An 18,431-nucleotide genomic window follows, 5' to 3' on the forward strand; every position below is an offset into this window, starting at 1 on the left:
TTGTGAATTCAAATTTCTTACTAGTTTCTAATAGCAACAACTGACCATTCATGTACATATGTATCACGTAATATAAGAATTCTCTAAAATCTTCCCAGTTTCACGAACCTATGTATCACATTATAAATATTTAAACTATGATTAGCTTTACCAAACGGTCCAAAACAATGTGTTAAAAGTCCTAATCACAATGATTAATTGAAGTGAATTAAATTTCTCTCCGACATAATAACCAAGCTGCCTCCCCACGAAACAACAAGCCACGCGTCAGTTTCCTATACGGGCCCACCAACCTGGCGCGCGTTAGTCGTAACCAACGCCCAGCTCTGATTATCTGGCGCGCATCCCACTTGATGCGCACAACGCCCCCTTTGCGCCTCTACGGCCGCCACTGACGACTCATTTTAGACTTCCATTTAATCTCAAATTCTACCGGAAAATTTAGCCTCCACATCACCGGAATTCTGAATAGTTTCATTGAATTTTCTTGAATTCTGATATGTGGAGCTGCTGAAGTTTTTGCTGAAATTGTGCAGTGTTTCAGAAGAGATCTCATTCTATTTTAATACCAAATCAGGCAGATTTGATTCGGAGAATTAGGTTCTGTTTGTATATCTAGGGTTTCAGTGTAATCAGTTGTGATTCGGCGAAGTTTCGCTTTAAACTGAATCGTTTGAGCTGGTATGATCTTCTGCACTGTTTGCTCTACTATAGACTCTAGTTGATTTGCCGTGCATTTCGCGCCGTTTGTTGATTCATTGTGTGTAAAGCGTGGAAATTGCGTATCAGTTGATGTAATTGGGCAGTTTGCTTAATCGATGGCGTCGATCCGGAGAACTTTATCACCGAGTAACGAACGGCATTATCAGAATGGAAACCAATATTCAGTTCAATCGCCATCTCATAAGCTCGTTCTCAATGGCAAAAGCTCCTCGCTACTGTATTCTCGAAAAAATTACATATCCAGGAAGAAGTTGTTCTATAGGTGTTTGGTATTTTTCGTGCTAGGGTTTGTATTAGGTATGGCACCATTTGGTGGTTTTGATGATGCGAGGAGCAGTGATTTTTCGTTTGAGATCAAACCACCGGTGGTGAATGTTAAGGAGGAGATGAAAGATGTGGTAATTCCCAGACCTGACAATGTTGTGGTAAACTCAGTTAAATTACCAGGTTCGGGGGAGGAAGTGCAGGGGAAGTTTGATTATGTATCCAGGAAACTGTTGATTGTGGTAACTCCGACTTATAATAGGGCACTTCAAGCTTACTATCTTCATAGATTAAGCGAGGTGTTGAAGCTTGTGAAATCACCTCTGTTGTGGGTTGTGGTTGAGATGAATGCGGCGTCTGCAGAAACTGCAGACATTTTGAGGAAGACAGGAGTTATGTATCGGCATCTGGTGTGCTCCAAGAACATGACAGATATAAAAGACCGCGGGGTGCACCAGAGAAATGTTGCATTGGAGCATATTGAACATCATAGGCTCAATGGAATTGTTTACTTTGCAGATGATGATAATATCTACTCACTTGAGTTGTTTGAGAGCATTAGATCGATCAAGTAAGTTGAGATTCATCAGTCTTGTTTACATGACTTGTCTTTGCTTTGTCCTGCTGTGAGCATGTTCAGGATGATGTTATGTGCTTTATGTAGATGTTCAAGTTGATAATGGGTGAATAGTCTAGAGCTATTTCTGATACATTACAACTTCACTAACAAATTCTTTTCCTGGTGTCCTCGGTTCATCACTCTTCATAGTTATAAGAATAACAGTTGTAGATTCGACCACTGGTTGTGTGATTTTGGACTTAATTATTATCTCAATTCTTCCTCAAAATAGCAGTCCTTAAATTAGAAGCTGAGGAATGACCACCTTGTTACTGTATAATGGAATTTCCTTCTTCTGGTAAAATATAAATTGTGTGAATTTGATTAGTGGACAAAAAAAGTTACGTGCTTTGGATGATCGACTTTTATTGAAAGGGCTATAACTTTGACATGCCCACCAGATGTAGCATCTTCATCATTAGTGCGATCATGTGTTTGTTCATTCTTAATTGATGTCAAAGAAAAAGCTTGGCTTGACAGAGATGTACTTCAACCACTTGGTTGGACAGATGTGCTTCAATCTTTTCAGTAGAGTTCTTGACTTCTTTCAATCCAAATAAGAGAACAGAGAAACCACTCAACATGGAAGTTAGATATAGAAGTATTAGTAAGAACTTGCCATAGACTTGTTACACCTGTCCTTTCGTAGATGCTAAGAGCACTGATTTACCTTTGAGAAAAAACCCTTCTAACACTTACGATTGCTTGCTCGATCCCTAACATTGATACATTGATTTCACTTGTCATCTTCTTTCTTAGTAGAATTCTTTATGATGCCTCTATCCACTTCTTTTTGTCATTCACCTTCTTCATAGAAAATCCTTATGATGCCTTCATCCACTTTATCTTCTTTTCAAGGGGTCTTAAAGAAACATCTAGTCTTCCCATCTTTATTATGAGAGTCAGGACTACATTCATTACTAATAATTTTCCACTTTTTTCTTGTTATTTGGAAATGTAAATATTATACTACGTTTTATTACCATAATTATTATGGCATGCTTTCTATCATAGTCAACAATTAGAACCCTTATTAAAATGTACTGTATTTATAACTATAAGAGTCCTCTTTTGTAGCCATAGGTGAAATTAACTTATTTGTCTCTTCGACTTCTAACAAATAGAACTTATTCATGTCTCTGCTTAGTCAAAGCTGTCTGATGTAGGAAACTTTTACATAAAATTGACTTTACTGGTATCGTTTTGCATCTCCATAAATTGGTAGAATGACCCTTGCAATAGTGAATTTGAGTGTCCTATGGGTTGCTCCGTGAAGAGTAGCAGCTACTCATCTTCCTTGATGTCTACCTCACACAAGTAAGCTTAAAAAAACTGCCACTACAAAACTTTTAACTTGGTCAAGATGTCTTGACACTAGTCACCAAGGAATTTAGTCTATAATATTCCTTCGTAAGTTTCTTATTGTTTAATATGTGGAAAATAAGTCTCACTGAGGATTAGAAGCAGTGAGTTCCGAATTTGCCTGCAGAGAGAAGTGTTGCGACTTTTTTATGCAACAAAACAAGCCTCAATGGACTGCTTTTACTGGAAGCTAAATCTCAACCAATAGAGGTGCAAATAATATGTCAGAGAGAAGAGCTTCCCTGCTGCAACTGAATGAATAGTATTCAAAAGATATGGTTTCTACAATGTAAGACTATCTATACATAGTTACTCGAAACCCGACCCATATCCTAGAAAACTAGTAATATTCCAAGTAGTTAATGCAAAAGAAATGACTCCTGAACCAACCAAGGGAATTAAATCCAGAATACAATTTGAGCTCAAATAACAACATAGACCCGACAAGTTAGTATTGATTAAAAAACACACTAGACAAGTCAGTAACTGTTAACTTGTGATGCTCCTGAGAAATATTTTGTTCTTTTCTTGATAATGGTAATGTATTCCTCAGAATCAATGATATGCTGGAGACCTCCAAAAAGTTGTGGATTAGTCAACAAAGACTAATCAATTACAATGATCCTAAGTCCTAACAGATCTATTAATTGTTCAGCTTCCTCTACTCTTTCTTCTTTACCCCAAACATAAAAGGTTATAATACAATTCCATTTGATCTTATGAGGGGGACTAAGACTACCTTCAGAACATCTATTGTTTCTTTCTTTCCATGTTGTCCACCATATACAAGATGGGATGATTCTCAACCATTTCTTGTGACTCTTTCTGCCTCCTCTCCTGATCCAGCAACTGAGAAGATCTGTTGTGTGCTCCAGCATTATCCACTTGCTTTGGGAGAGACTAAGGAATAGGACCCAAATTTGTGAGGTCACTTTACAATGCTCCTGGGAAATAGTATCATGTCGAACATGGGTCAGAAATGTCTATGCTAGACTGTTGTCTTCTTCACTGAAAGAGGCAATGCATTTTCTTGGAATGTTACTTGATTTGTGAAGAAAAGCTCAGTAGGTGACCTTGTGACCCGAAAAATAGAAGCTGCATATCTTTGTCCACTATCTATTCAATATAGAATCTATTTAGTGTTGCAGTATTCCGATTCTTTTCTGTTCTTCCTGCATCTGCTCCTCCATGGAAATTCTTGGATCTCATGATAGTAATTATTTGAACTCTTCATACATGTTCGGATCCAATTTCTAGAGTTCTACCTCTGAGATCAATTGCTTTGCATAATGAGGAAAAGATGATAGAAATTGCTGCCTCAAGAATGAAATTCTTTCAAATCTGGTACTCTCGAGCCTTATCTCTAAGGTTCTAGGTTACTGCTCATCCCATGCTGATCTTGCAGCTGTTCTCAGATATCATTGAATTAAATTCATTCAATTGGTAATTTAAAGATTAGACTATTTTGCAGACCTTTAGGCAAATTCCAGGGCATTAGCATTTGATATGATCTCCTTTAATGCTTTAACATGGACCAATTTTCTTCCACCTAAAAGTTATGATAAGATCCCTTAGGAAATCTTACCTTCTATTAGTTGAAAACTTGGTTTGCAACAGCAATTTACTTTGAGCAACATTATCACTCTGCTGCATCCTCGTTTTCTAATTGCTTGCCTATTTTGCTACACATACTTCATTTTGGATTTTTGAAGTGAACTTCATTCCGGTCTTAGCTTGACATTTGCCGTACTTATTAATTTACGCAATTTCAGCCTTGAGAAAAAATTGAACTACATTCTTTGTGTGATCACCTACCATGTAATAAAATAGGTTACAAATACTTTCAAGCAGCACCTCCCTTTTGGCTATAGGAACTGTGTTAGAAATAGATCAGTTTAATTCCCAACTTTTCCCACAAAGTAATCCAATGAGGCAATGACTCTTAAATGGTCGAGACTAAGGTCATAATATGACTCTTAAATGGTAACATATACCATATTGAATATATCTCACAGGTGTTCAAAAAGAATCTCACAGTTGGCTGTAATTCATGCCGAAAAGCTCATGAAATTCTCCCAAAGACATAATTTTCGGAGGCTACAAGGGTTGGTTTTTTTGCCACAATTGACAAGTGTAACGGGTAGCAAATTGTGGTTTCCAATTTTTATTGCTTCCTCAAATCCTTGTTTGAAGACAATTCAATTAATCTTCTTAGGCGTTTGAATATTTGTGGATTCAATCTTACCAGTTTCAAAAAAAATTGTGGATTCCTCTTCCATAGGATGCAAAGTTAATGATCATTACTGTGTTTCCCCCAGAAATTCCTCCTCTAATCCTTGGCTTCTTCTAATTTGAGCATTTTGTCCGAAGAAAATTAAGCTTTCTGCTTGCTCTGGCTGCAATCCATGATCTTTGCTTATGATAGGAGTTCATAACAGCTTATAAATTAAAGGAAATAATTAAAAAAAATTGATATACTGTATTATGAGCAGTGAGAGATTGAACAGTAATACTTTTGCCCCTGTTCTTTCATTACTTTTGCTGTTCGATAAACCTTGGGGAATTTTTGCATATGGTGGACCATATGGAAGGAAAGGAATGAGAGAATTTTCCAAGGAAGATCAAATTCCATTCAAAAGATCAAAGGGAAATGCATTTCTACTTTATGTTTTTGGTGTAAAGAGCAATGTACAGTAAACGAAATACAGATAGTGAAATTCCTAGGCTTATTGTAATTAGCTATCTATGTAAGCACACTTTTGGAGGTGGCCAGCATACCCTTAATGCTGAAGAATACATGTTACCAATTTCAAAAAAAAAAAAAAGACCTTGGGGAATTTCCTCAGCAATGGACATTCTTGTCCATGCTTTAGTCATATTCATTTGATTCCTTCTTTGTGAGGACCAGCGAGTGCTGCTCACAAGGTATAATAAGAGCCAATGCATGTAAGATATCTTTGTTGTATTTTGCTCTACAGTTTTAACATTTTTTTTTCTTGAATTTGCTAACTTTAGTTTTAGCATTTACTTGAATAGAATCATCTAACAGGCTTGCTGCAAGGTTTGAGCTTTCGCAATGACAGATTACCATGCTTAGAGTTCTGCATGAATTCAGTAATATGTTACCTGACTTGAGATTCTGCCTGAGTGTTGAAGTAACTGATCTATTTGTTTGTTCCCAGATCCCAGCTACTTCCCTTAAAGAAAGTAGGCTCTTCCATGCTATTGAAATTTGTTGTGGAAAGATGTCACAGCTCTTCTTCTTCTTCTTCTTTTTAATACTTAAGTAAGCACAACTATTCAATAAAACAAATTTATATCCACTTCTGGGACACACTTCTGGTGAAATTCGCTCCTATCTAGGAAGTATGGTAAAGTAAAATGGTTGAGCTAGGACATAAGTAACTATTTATATTATTGTTGGTATGAGAGGTAATATGTATGTTGTTCTTGTGAATATGACTGTTTTTAGATTCTATAAGTTGAAGGAGAGCACATTGTTTTTGCAGATTTGACGTCATTGTTGGAATATTCTCCTTTCGTCTTTATTTTTCTCATCTGCTTATATTTTCTTGTGGTCTCCACTTTATAGTCGTTTTGGCACTTGGCCTGTTGCTATGCTAGCACAAAGCAAAAGCAAAGCAATACTAGAGGGCCCTGTGTGCAATGGAAGTCAAGTTATTGGGTGGCACACCAACGAGAAGAGTAAGCAACTTAGAAGATTTCATGTCGATATGTCTGGCTTTGCCTTCAATAGCACTATATTATGGGATCCAAAGAAATGGCATCGACCAACTTCAGATCCCACACGACAGATGGACAATGTGAAGGAGGGTTTCCAAGTATGCTTCAAATTCCTCCTCCTTTTAAATACTTGATTTCTTTACTTTGGGGATAGAAGCCTGCGTGAACAGGTTGAAGTTGGAAATTTGCTCACAATGATTACTTGCAGGAGACCACTTTCATAGAACAAATTGTTGAAGACGAAAGCCAAATGGAGGCTGTCCCTCCTGGTTGCTCAAGGGTATTGAATTGGCACCTTCATCTGGAGGCTCGTGGAGTTGTCTATCCAGGAGGCTGGCTGCTTCAAAAGAACCTTGATGCCGTTATCTCTACCACATGAGAAACACAAGCAATGTGCAGGAACTCTAAATGGTGTCCATGAAGGAGGTCAGTGCTCCTTATCATCACTAAACCCACAACTTCCCTTGTCTTGAAAAGGGAAAGGTCAAACGTGAAATAAGTGAACTAGGGGTTGGTGGGATGAGGAATAGCTTCTCTTAATTAACATCATCAAATTTTATTCCCAGGATAGAGATTCATTCTCCCCCCGCTCTCCCTTTTGTTGCTAATATCCAAAGACCTGTTTGGCATTATTGTTGTTTCTGGGACCGTGTTCATATTTAGTTTGACTGAGCAAAGAAAAAGGAAAGCACTCAGCTGCAATTCTTTTTGACAGGCCAGTGCTAATCCCAGTAGGAAGCTATCATTTTCAAGCTGATCAGGGAATTACTAGATTGCCAAAGTTGAAGCAGCAAGCATGCCTTCAATGACAAGCTAGCTATAAAGAAAGGAGTGATTCATTTTATTTTTGACTTTCTCGAAATTATTCTTTGACAGCATGAGAACTCGTTTTGTTGTGGAGTTTTGCTGCTTTTCCCAAGGAGAGGGATGTGGTTTCTTCAGTTTCCATTGCAAAATTGATTGCTACTGCCATCACAGAAGGCGGAATGTGTGCATGCTGTAGAATGGGATGGTTGTAATTATCATCCTCAGAAGCAGGAAGCAAGTGATGCTTAGTTCAAGTTGTAGTCTTTTACTATAGTGTTACTGATGGAATAGTTATCATACAAAATTTGCAATTTTTTTTACCTTCTTGATGTGCAAAGGTGGTTGTCGCAGAGGTTTTGCAAATTAAATTAAGCTGTTTTGAATTTTTCTTGTGCAGATTTTTTACTTTCTACGTCGAATTCAGTTTTACCAACTTCATTTTTTTCTTTGGAGTTAAAGAGTGTTACAATATACATTTCTTTGAGTACTATAATAGGAGAGACCTGGCCAATACCTAATGGTTTGAGATCTCCAATGGTACCTAATCTGTTGTTGCTCATCCTAAATTTGACGAATTCGCTTGCCAAGATATCTTCGGAAAAGATCACGTCTCATCGCTAACACCATATGATGATTAAAGATTGCCCAAAAAATCATGATTAGTCACGTCGACCAATACAGTATTCTACAAAAGGGTTGCTATTGAAAGTATTTGGGTTAAGTATCAGCAATGACTTCGATGCCACAAAAAGGACGAAACAGAAAGTATTTGTGTTACGAATAAGTGACGACTAAGCCACAAAAAGCACAGTTTGTGTTAGGTATTGGCGACGACTAAGTTGCCACAAAAGGACCACCACTGAAAGTATTTATGTGATTATTAGCGACGACAAAGTCGCCACTGAAAGTATTTATGCGATTGTTAGCGACGACAATGTCGCCACTGAAAATATTTATGTGATTATTAGGGATGACAAAGTCGCCACTGAAAGTATTTATGCGATTATTAGCGACGACAATGTCGCAACTGAAAGTATTTATGCGATTAGTAGCGACGTCGCCACTGAAAGTATTTATGTGATTATTAGCGACGACAATTTCGCCACTGCAAGTATTTATGTGATTACTAGCGACGACAATTTCGCCACTGAAAGTATTTATGCAATTATTAGGGGCGACAAGTCGCCACTGAAAGTATTTATGCGATTATATAGAGACGACAAAGTCGCCACTGAAAGTATTTATGCGATTAGTAGCAACGACAAAGTCGCCACTGAAAGTATATATGCGATTAGTAGCGACGACAAAGTCGCCACTGAAAGTATATATGTGATTATTAACGACGACAAAGTAGCCACTGAAAGTATTTATGTGATTATTAGCGACCACTGAATATATTTATGCGATTATTAGTGACGACAAAGTCGCCACTTAAAGTATTATCGACGACAATGTCGCCACTGAAAGTATTTATGTGATTAGCGACAACAATATCACCACTGAAAGCATTTATGCAATTATTTGGGACGACAAAGTCGCACTGAAAGTATTCATGCGATTATTAGTGACGACAAAGTCGCCACTGAAAGTATTTATGTGATTAGTAGCGACGACAAAGTCTCCACTGAAAGTATTTATGTGATTATTAGCGACGACAAAGTCGCCACTGAAAGTATTTGTATGTGTGTTTTAGTGACGACTAAGCTGCCACTGAATTACGTACCATGTATTAGCCACGACTATGCCGCCAGTGAAACATTTGTACTAAGTATTAGCGACGATAATGATGTCACAAAAGGATCGCAACTGAAAACACACATATCATGTATTAGCGACGACTATGTCACCATAAAAGGTCACCAGTTAAAGTACTTGTATTAAGTATAGCAATGACCAAGTTGCCATTGAAAGTTTATGCAACTCGTATTAGCAACGACGTACGCCACTATAGCTTTTGTGTGTGTTTTAATTTTTTAAAGCATTTGTGTTAATTATTAATGACAACTCAATAGCTCACTGAAAGTATTATAATAAGTTTTAGCAACCACCTAGTCACCACAAAAGAAACAATATACTTGCAAGGTATTACGGGCAATTTAGTAACCACAAAAAATATGTTCTATGTTCTAGTTAGGACAATATATTATTATCCTTTCCTATTTAGTATTGTTATGTATATTTACCAAAAAAGGGTAGAAAAATATCGACTTAAATTTGCCCTTCTTTTGCCTATTACACCTCAATTGTCATGAACTTTAGCCACCATCTTTCCTTTTAACAAACTTACGAGATAGCGTATGTGACATTTTATTTAAATATGCAGTACTGATTTAGGGAGAGCTTCGTAACAGATAAACAAGGGAATGGAGAGCTGGACCATTGCACTTAAATTGATGTCTCATGTTTCATGCCATTGATCTTTGAAAATCCACTAAGATAATCAAATTGAGAAACCTAAACAACTAAAAGTCGCTACTACCCAAGACACCATGTAGCAGTAATTGAACTCCAAGAACTTCCCTAGAGTTTCAATTCCTACAAGTAAAACTCTAAAATAGTGGCCAACTCGAGAAAAGCATTGAAGATGATGCAAATAAGGGCAAAAAGGTCTCAGCGACTAAAGAGTAAAAACTTGCTACTTTTCAATAACATTTCAGACACTAGTATAACCACCCATGGAATAAAGTGTACAGTCCAAATCACTAGACCATTGGCCAATTTACCATTAATTAAGGCTCCAAATCTACCATCCATTCACAAATAAACTCTTTTTCTTTTTAATAAGTTTTCTTCTGAGAGCTTCTTGGAAGAAACTAGAAAGTGCAATTCCTTTTTTTTTTTTACTTTACTCTGTAATCCCTAATTGAACCCATTTACTCCGACCACCAGTGAAGTAAGTGGTGGGAGGGGTAGGGGGAAGTGGGGTGGGGCTATAAAACTATAGTACAATTACACACTTCCAGCTCGCCTCCCTCTCATACAAAAGGTTTTAAATAACCTGACCTACCAGCTATGCTACTCCCCACAGCACCAATTGGTTGCCTAGACACCTCAACGGATGCCTGTAGGCAGACAAATTAAACAAATATAATGAATGACAAACATATAGCTGGTAAGAAACCGCGAGGGAAATCGACGTCTTATGATACATTCTCCAAAGAGAGATTTCTCCTCAAAACTTTTGGGCACTGCCATTCCATGAGCCATCTTGTTACCAGCAGATTGAGCCCAACTTCTAAGGGGCGCAGATACTAGCCACAATTTACAGACTCTGGAGAATCATAGCACATTGTTGCAATAAGGAGCTGCAGTAGCCCTGGTGCCTACACCGTGTATTACTACACTGCTTCATTCCTTTAAGAAAGTGCACTATCATGTTAGAGTTGCTCCATGAACAGAAGCACCTGTCTCTGAGGCATGCACAGTAGATGAGAGATGTGATTGCTGCAAACTCGGTTCAATAAAAAGACCAAGTTGTACCAAGGTTGATCTGCATCAATGCCAAACAACTCCAGTGACCACAAAGACTAGTTAATTTGTAATAAGCATGAGGAAGGTCTTCTTTTTTTTTGGATAAGTAAATCATGAAGAAACTTTTTGAGCATAATGGACCGTGGGTGTGACAGATCGGTGACAACTTATGCAATTAGCTCTTATTTTAGGTTCCAATAAAGACACAATCTAATTTTCTACTTTGGTATATTTAACATAAAACATAGAATAATATGTCTCAAAAAATAGATGCAGCATGTGCCATGAAGAACTTGAGATAAATCCAGTTGACATAATGCAGAAAAAGATGGGACATTACTAAACGGTTGATCAGATACAAAATATACCTAGGGAGTGAAGTTTTAATATTTGGCTGATTAGCAAAGGTAACCAATGGACTTCGGAGATTAACATATTTGTTTAGAGCACTCTCAAGCTGCGGTGGTGGCAACTGCAAACAAGATCAAACACATTTTAAGACAAAATACGGATAAAGTTGCCTCCATGCACAATATATAGTAAAAATTATAAATTACCAAACAATACCTGTAGTAGTACAGGAAAGGAATGTGGTTGCGTTTGTGAGACACATTTTAGGAATCCCACCCACAATTTTGGCATCCTCCATACCTGCATCCAATATGCGATAGGATGACAATTCATTTGTAGAGCAATAATGATAGTCCGTGATTAGGGGGAATCTAAGCTTAAATACCTGTCTAACCACAAGTTTGGAGAGTATCTCCATCACAAAATCAACCTAAACATAAAAAAAAGAAGACAGTGTCACACACATTGACTACATTCCTTCCACATCAAACAAATATATGCTCAGTAAGAAGCGCTGTCCAAGCAATGTCCATGCTAATAGATGAGCACAATACTCAGACTGTTGTTGACTTTAAAATTCTAGTTCTGCCCAGCTGCATCAACATGTAGATGAAATGCTCCAGCAGTACTGAATCAGAGCTAGTTCATAAACATCCAGGAATCCAATCCTCCAACAATCAAATGGAAAGAAGGAAAGAGACAAGACGGATTACATATCTTGGATTATATAGTTTTCAAAATCCAAGACCAATATTCGGTGTTTAACTGTGTGACCATCTCATCTAAGAGCTTGAGTTATTCAAGAAGTAGTTTTTATTCGCTTATGTCTTCAACATTACCCCTTTGTGCTTAATATGGTAGGCCAAAGGAATGGAAACTAAGAGACATGGAAGAATAACTTTATCCAAAAATAAATCAAGATGCTAAGATGTGTCAACTTATGTGTATATGTGTTTATATGTATATTGAACAGGAGAAAATAGAGAAGAGAAGTAGCCAATTTGAACATGCACTTGTGAAGAAAGCAAAAAGGAATATAAGGCACACAAAAGAGAATTTATGCATATTATTCAGTTTCTTTTAAGGTGGCAACATAATCTTCATCACTAAACAAAAAGCAGATCGAGTGCCATAAATGTTGATATTTCTGCTGCCAGATGAGAAGCTCCTCTCACCCTTTCTGCCTTTACTGTTCTCCTACTAGGAAGCATTCTCATGATTAGTGGCTTCTCCTGTCCGTAGGGAATAAGCCGGAGAATTTAATCTAATAGATAATATCTACACCCATCAAGAAATGGACATGAGAATTTCCCAAGAATGTTTTTCTTCATGTTGATCTTGAGGAAGAGTTAGAGAAATTGTCGGGTTTTGTTGCTCGGAGAATCTCGTAAACTTTATTACAGTTGCACAGCTCTAAATGATTTAAAACATTCTCCTTGAGTATGGTTTAGAAAAAGTGCAGAAATAGAATAAACGGGGATCATTCATTAGCGAAGCTGATCCCTCTGCACATCAATACTCAGCTTTATATCTTTGTATTTAGTTGGTAGTATACATTGATTTTAGTTATTGTCGGCACTAACCAAGAGGGCATTGATAGCTTGAAATGATCTCTTTCAGCATTTCATACTAAGGATTCAAGGCAAATCACTATATTTCCAAGGTATTAAAGTAGTTCAAGGCATGCAAAATACTTGGCATGATGATGACAAATTGTAGATCCATTGCTACCCCTATAAAAACAAGTCTCAAACTTCTACCTGATTCAAAGGAGCTGCTCAGTGACCCTGGGAGATACAGGAGATTAGTAGGCAAGTTATATTATCTCACTGTAGCTTACCTGATATCACCTTTTCAATGAGTTTTGTCACTCAGTTTCTAGATTCTCCATGTGAAGCTCATTGGGATGCAATAGCATGCATCTTTCAGTATATAAGATTCACTAAGTAAAGGGTTATTGTATGAGTATCAAGGACATGATTGTCAGGTATTCAGATGCTAATTTAGCATGGTAATCTACTGATAGACACTCTATCTCTGGACATTGTGTTCTCATTGGTGTAGGGATGGCAATGGGGTGTGGCGGGTTTTGCATTATACAGGGTGGAGTTGGGGGGGGGGGGCGTTGGTTGCAGGTTCCCTCCCTCCACATTTTGGAACAAAACAGTTCCATAATTTTTACCTGAACAGTTTTACGGATCAATGATCTTCACAGTTTTGCAACTTACTAAATTTTGTTCATTAACTTGAAATCAAATTTTCTTTTCATTCAGTATTTATGTAACTCACAAGGTTAAAATGATACTAATATTAGAAGAAATCAAAAAACAATTTTTCCTCTCTTCCCAATTGTTATTCTTTATAAAAAAAACAAGAAAAATTCAAGATACTTGATATTTTTTAGTTCCTTGTTTCTTCCTGTCAAGCTGTTACAGAGAAGAGGAATGAATGTTTTTCTAGGTTCATAATATAAGTACCCTTTGACTTATACAAGTCATATAAATATACTTATGATAAATGTTAAAGCAGTAAACTGATCAGAGAATTTGACAAGCAAAAGCGAAAGATAAATGACTAAATAAAAAAGAGAAAAAAAATCGCAATGTAATACTACATCGTGATGATAAAAAATAATTATGCAGGGTGGGTTAAAAATATATATTTTGTCGTGTGGGGAGGGGCAGGGCAGGGAGAGGAGGGTTGTAGTGTTCACGGGTTTATGCGGGTTTTCCCCGCAACTGCCCTGCCCCTACCCTTTTGCCATCCTTACATTGGAGGCAATTTGATCTCCTGAATGAGTACGAACCAATTGTGGTGCAAGACCTATGTAGAAGCTGAATATCGAATCATGGTAGTTGCTACATGTGAACTCATCTGGATCAAACGACTGTGGAAAGAATTGAAATTTGAAGAATCACTCTGATGGAACTTGTTTGTAATAATCAAACGACGCGGCATATCGCTTCAATTCCAGTGTTCCAGGAGAAGACCGAACACAGAGATTCACGATCACTTTGTCAGAGAAAATATTCTCCGAAAATATTGTAACATGATCTGTAAAGTCCAATGGTCAACTTGTATACCTATTAACCAAATTTATCACAAGTCCTCCACTACCTGCATATGTACCATGCTCGACACATCCGATGTATATGCTTGAGGGGTGGGTGTTAGATAGCTAGTACAGTGTTGTCCTTGTTGTTGTCCCACATTGAACAAACATAAAAAAGATGAAGCCTGAGACGTTAAGTCACACCCATAAACTCACATATTCTAATTGTTGAAATTTGTTTTAGTTGCTACAATAATTTTTAGCATAATAAATTGGTAGTTTTAGAATAATTTGAACTTTAAATTTCTATCAGGTTTTGATTAATTTGTTGAGGTATTTTAGTTTTTTTGAATTTCAAAGTATGCAAGTTTTTTGTTTTAAGCTGACTATTTAAAGACCTCTTATGCTTAATAAAATTGCTGAGAGACTTCTAATCAATACTTCAGCCCTTTTGGTTGCATCGTCTTTTAAAAACCAGCGGGTGGTATCAAGAGCTTCCAATGATATTAATGGATCTATGCATTCATCGAGGTAGATTTCCTTTTAGATTGGCCCTCACGTCCAAGGTTCGAATCCCATTGTGGTCATTTTATTTTTTAACCTTCTCTTCATTTAGTTTCAGAACCAATCTTTCATGTTTTTTGTTTTTCTTTTTTAAAAAGAGTAGATTTAAACCCAAAAAAATCCAAACGTGCTAAAAGGTCTAAGCTAATAGAACTAACTTTATGTACTTATAAACTATATACTAGTACTTCCTTGGAATTGTATTTTGTTGGCTTATTCACACGTTTATATTATTATTTTTCGAATCCCCTGAATGAAAATCCTGGATCTGCCACTATTCTCAACACGCCCCCTCACATGCGGGCCTGATTTTTTTATGGGCCAAGCACGTGGAAGTTCTTTTTGATATGGGTGGCTCTGAGATTCGATCCCAGGACCTCTACTTGTTCCGATACCATGTTGAAGTGTGTGACCATCTAATCTAAAAGCTTAAGTTGTTAGAGAGAGCACACTTTTATTAGTTACGTGCACCCAACTGATAGAGAGAGCACACTTTTATTAGTTAATTGTGTTCTCAACAGTGTAAAAAGGCTGGAACATAGTTACGTGCACCCAACTGATTAATATACAATATAACAACAGGAGCAGTGATTTACCAGAGTAGGAAAAGCGTCAATGGCCTGAATCACTGTCCTCATGAAGAGCAGCGGGAGAGGAGTCTGATCAACCTGATTAAATGAGTATTGCAGAGATCAGAAGATTATCCATACCATCTCTATCTACTATATGCATTTGTTCCATACCATTTGTCTCAAGGCTTTCGCCAGGACCTGTTGCGTGAAAACAGTCCGCTGCTCGAAACAAGCTGAGCAAGCATCTGTTATCTGAAAGATAATAGCATTAAAGTGTCACCAAATCAGTATGTAATTCTGCCAAGGCATTTTCACTATGTCCTGAATCTGTAGTAAGGAACAGGGAGAAGAAACAGAATTCAACAGGAAACAAGGGAATCATGCAATTGAGGAAATACATGGCAAAGAACCTGAGGGCAAGATAACAATGAATTTCTACATGCTGCAATAAGTTCACATGCAACAACCATCAAGCCAAAGACTAGTGGAAGTGGAAGTGGAAGATCGCATACCTTTTTTAGCGGAAGGCCATCCCTGTCAGGATTTATATCATGTATTGCGACCAGCACTTCTGCTGGGGTCAGTGCTGGACCAGTATGGGCAGAACCCTGCCATGAATCAAGTAAAGGACCTTTTATCAGATTATCAGATTACAACAAGTAATATGGAATTCTTTACTAGCAGTGGGGCATCAGGTGATGAATTTTTGTCAACTGATTATTAAACAATAAAGTTACGAGTGGACTTTGATTAAAGAACCACAAAATCACTGACCTAAGAAAAATAAAGAAAAACTCAAAACATAATATAATTTGAATGAGCATGATATTCAGAAGAAAGAGTTGATCACGGCAATGAAGATGAGAAGACTAACATGGTTAAATGGAATGAACATAACAGTCATTATCACAGAAATCAGAAGGTACCAAAAATTACGGAGAGGTAAAACATCTATTGAATGTAAAATCCAATCAAACCTGTAATATCCGAGCCAGGGCAAGCTGAAACTTATCCAGTGGGAGAGCAACAAGACTTGGGAAAATAGGTAGAACCTAATACAAAAACAAAAAGACTCATAAAAAGTTAGTCTTTCCGAATAAAGTGCAGTAGTTGAAAGGAAAAGATATCAAGTATTTCACTATCACATCAGGAGGAAACCAAGGAGGAATGCTATTGAGCCAATCATTCAATAAAGAAAAAGATGATTTGTGTTGTTCAAGGTTTAGGCAAGTTCGTACCATCTGCACATAGTTTTTTGACATAAGATTTCAATTCTACCGTCTTTCATCTCAATGTATTGTCCGTATTGAATGTATACTATCCACCTATCAGACTAAGGATTTGATCGAATATTCCTCTATCTAACTGAATTCAATCAGTAAGAAAAGAAATATGGAATAAAGAAGTGAAATTCTATATAATTGGAGATGTGATTGTCCCTGGGGGGAAATGTCCTACCTTGAGTGCAGTTTGGAATCAACCTGAGCCACAAATCAGGGAAGTCATAAAGGGACGTTAAACGTAATTCTAGAAGGGCCTTCCCACCAAAAAAAAACAAGTCTTGGCAGTTCAAGCGAGTTTTTTGGACCAGCCCCACTATATGGCGAGGGAACTGACTTCCGAGAGAGCGGCTTTCACCTTAGTAATTACCCAACGAGAGAGAGCTAATGCAAAAGTAATCCTTTTACACAAGGAAATACCACAGACCTCTGCTAACTACTCCCTCCGTTTCAATTTGTTTGTCTGGTTTGGACTTGGCAAGGAGTTTAAGTAAGAGAACTTCTGAATCTTGTGAGCTTAAACTAAAGATATTCTCAAGAAAGTTGAATTCAAGAGTGTCAAGAAAGGACGGAGGCATTCTCTTTAAAACGGACTGAAAAGTAAAGACAAACAAATTGAAACGGACTAGTACGTTTTATATAGTTAAATTGAAGATATTTTTTTAAGAAAAAATATAGATTTGCTCACAAAACTACGAATATTTATTTAAGAAAGGATAATTCATAACCAAGACCTGAACAAAATCCCAAAAGTGTGCCAAGTTAACCAGACACAATCTTTATCAGGAAAACCCTGGACATAACAGGAACTCCCTTTGAGCCAGCAAATTAAAATGGACATAGTGTGATATATTATAGTTAAGTTAAAAGGATAACAAATAGAGAACAAAAGGAACAGATATGTCATTCACGGTAAGTGAGGGAGATATCACATATCATTATTTAGTCACAGAAAAGAAAACTGAAAATGCGTGTAGAATAAAAATGCACAATAATCTGAAGAATACCTCACTCTTAGAATATGAAGAGAGCACTGGAATAAGAATAGTTGCATCCTACAAAACAATTTAGGGTATCACTGGTGGAACTGCGAAGTTTCTGATTGAGAGAGCTATCAAGAAAACAAAAAGAAAGATGCTAAACCTTCAGTTTAGTTTCATATAACCGCTTGACAACTGCAACTAAGTCAGGCGGAGGAGTTGTCCCTTCAGAGAGAATATGAAGCACCTTGCAGTGAACAAAACAATGGCATCATGATTAGGAAGAGAGTTCAAGATGAAAAGCAATAATTAAAATGTGAGGTGTAGTAATCTACCTGTGTCAAAAGATTTTCACAGCCTTGAGGTGGATCAGATATTATATGAAGCAGTTCAGAACATGAAGAGCCTATAGCCCTAATAAGAACAGGCATATGACGGTGAACAGCCTGTACCAGATCAAAAGTTAATAGAAGGAATGTCAACCAACTGAAATGAGTGCAACAAGAAGAGCAATACAAGAAGTTCAGTACAAGTTAATAGAGATTGTTAATAGTGCTCCAGAAGACCAATGTAGATCCTCATTAAAGCTCATCTTGGAAAAATTAAATTGGGAGTAGATCATCAAAATGCTAGTTTTACTTC

The 18,431-nt window shown here is 37.1% G+C and overlaps 3 protein-coding genes across 3 annotated transcripts in view; 1 reads left to right on the plus strand and 2 right to left on the minus strand.

Annotated features, from left to right (window-relative positions):
• LOC125857039 (Werner Syndrome-like exonuclease) overlaps window positions 1–18,431 on the minus strand; it is a 153,237-nt gene that overhangs the window by 5,170 nt on the left and 129,636 nt on the right. The window lies entirely within an intron of this gene.
• On the plus strand, window positions 235–7,906 carry LOC125857034 (probable beta-1,4-xylosyltransferase IRX9H). The gene is made up of 5 exons (XM_049536703.1): window positions 235–681; window positions 771–1,558; window positions 6,561–6,810; window positions 6,921–7,138; window positions 7,428–7,906. The coding sequence occupies exons 2-4, from the start codon at window positions 819–821 to the stop codon at window positions 7,089–7,091; spliced, it is 1,161 nt and encodes a 386-aa protein (XP_049392660.1). The 5' UTR covers window positions 235–681; window positions 771–818; the 3' UTR covers window positions 7,092–7,138; window positions 7,428–7,906.
• Window positions 9,593–18,431, minus strand: part of LOC125857022 (uncharacterized) — a 34,175-nt gene continuing 25,336 nt past the window's right edge. The window contains exons 17-27 of the mRNA XM_049536691.1: window positions 18,125–18,235; window positions 17,953–18,036; window positions 17,817–17,864; window positions 16,507–16,581; window positions 16,042–16,137; window positions 15,701–15,781; window positions 15,554–15,625; window positions 11,727–11,771; window positions 11,558–11,641; window positions 11,359–11,462; window positions 9,593–11,009 (exon numbers count right to left, since the gene is read on the minus strand). Coding sequence (XP_049392648.1) covers window positions 10,892–11,009; window positions 11,359–11,462; window positions 11,558–11,641; window positions 11,727–11,771; window positions 15,554–15,625; window positions 15,701–15,781; window positions 16,042–16,137; window positions 16,507–16,581; window positions 17,817–17,864; window positions 17,953–18,036; window positions 18,125–18,235 — 918 coding nt within the window. The 3' untranslated portion in view covers window positions 9,593–10,891. The remainder of the gene's footprint in view (window positions 11,010–11,358; window positions 11,463–11,557; window positions 11,642–11,726; window positions 11,772–15,553; window positions 15,626–15,700; window positions 15,782–16,041; window positions 16,138–16,506; window positions 16,582–17,816; window positions 17,865–17,952; window positions 18,037–18,124; window positions 18,236–18,431) is intronic.

This window comes from Solanum stenotomum, chromosome 2 (genome assembly GCF_019186545.1).
Source record: "Solanum stenotomum isolate F172 chromosome 2, ASM1918654v1, whole genome shotgun sequence".
Lineage (NCBI taxonomy): Eukaryota > Viridiplantae > Streptophyta > Magnoliopsida > Solanales > Solanaceae > Solanum > Solanum stenotomum.

Excerpts from the sequence above, each read along its gene's own strand:
- LOC125857034 (XM_049536703.1), top strand. The coding sequence starts at position 819 with ATGGCGTCGATCCGGAGAACTTTATCACCGAGTAACGAACGGCATTAT. Across the intron at positions 1,559-6,560 it reads GAGAGCATTAGATCGATCAA|TCGTTTTGGCACTTGGCCTG; the intron begins GTAAGTTGAGAT and ends TCCACTTTATAG. Across the intron at positions 6,811-6,920 it reads ATGTGAAGGAGGGTTTCCAA|GAGACCACTTTCATAGAACA; the intron begins GTATGCTTCAAA and ends GATTACTTGCAG.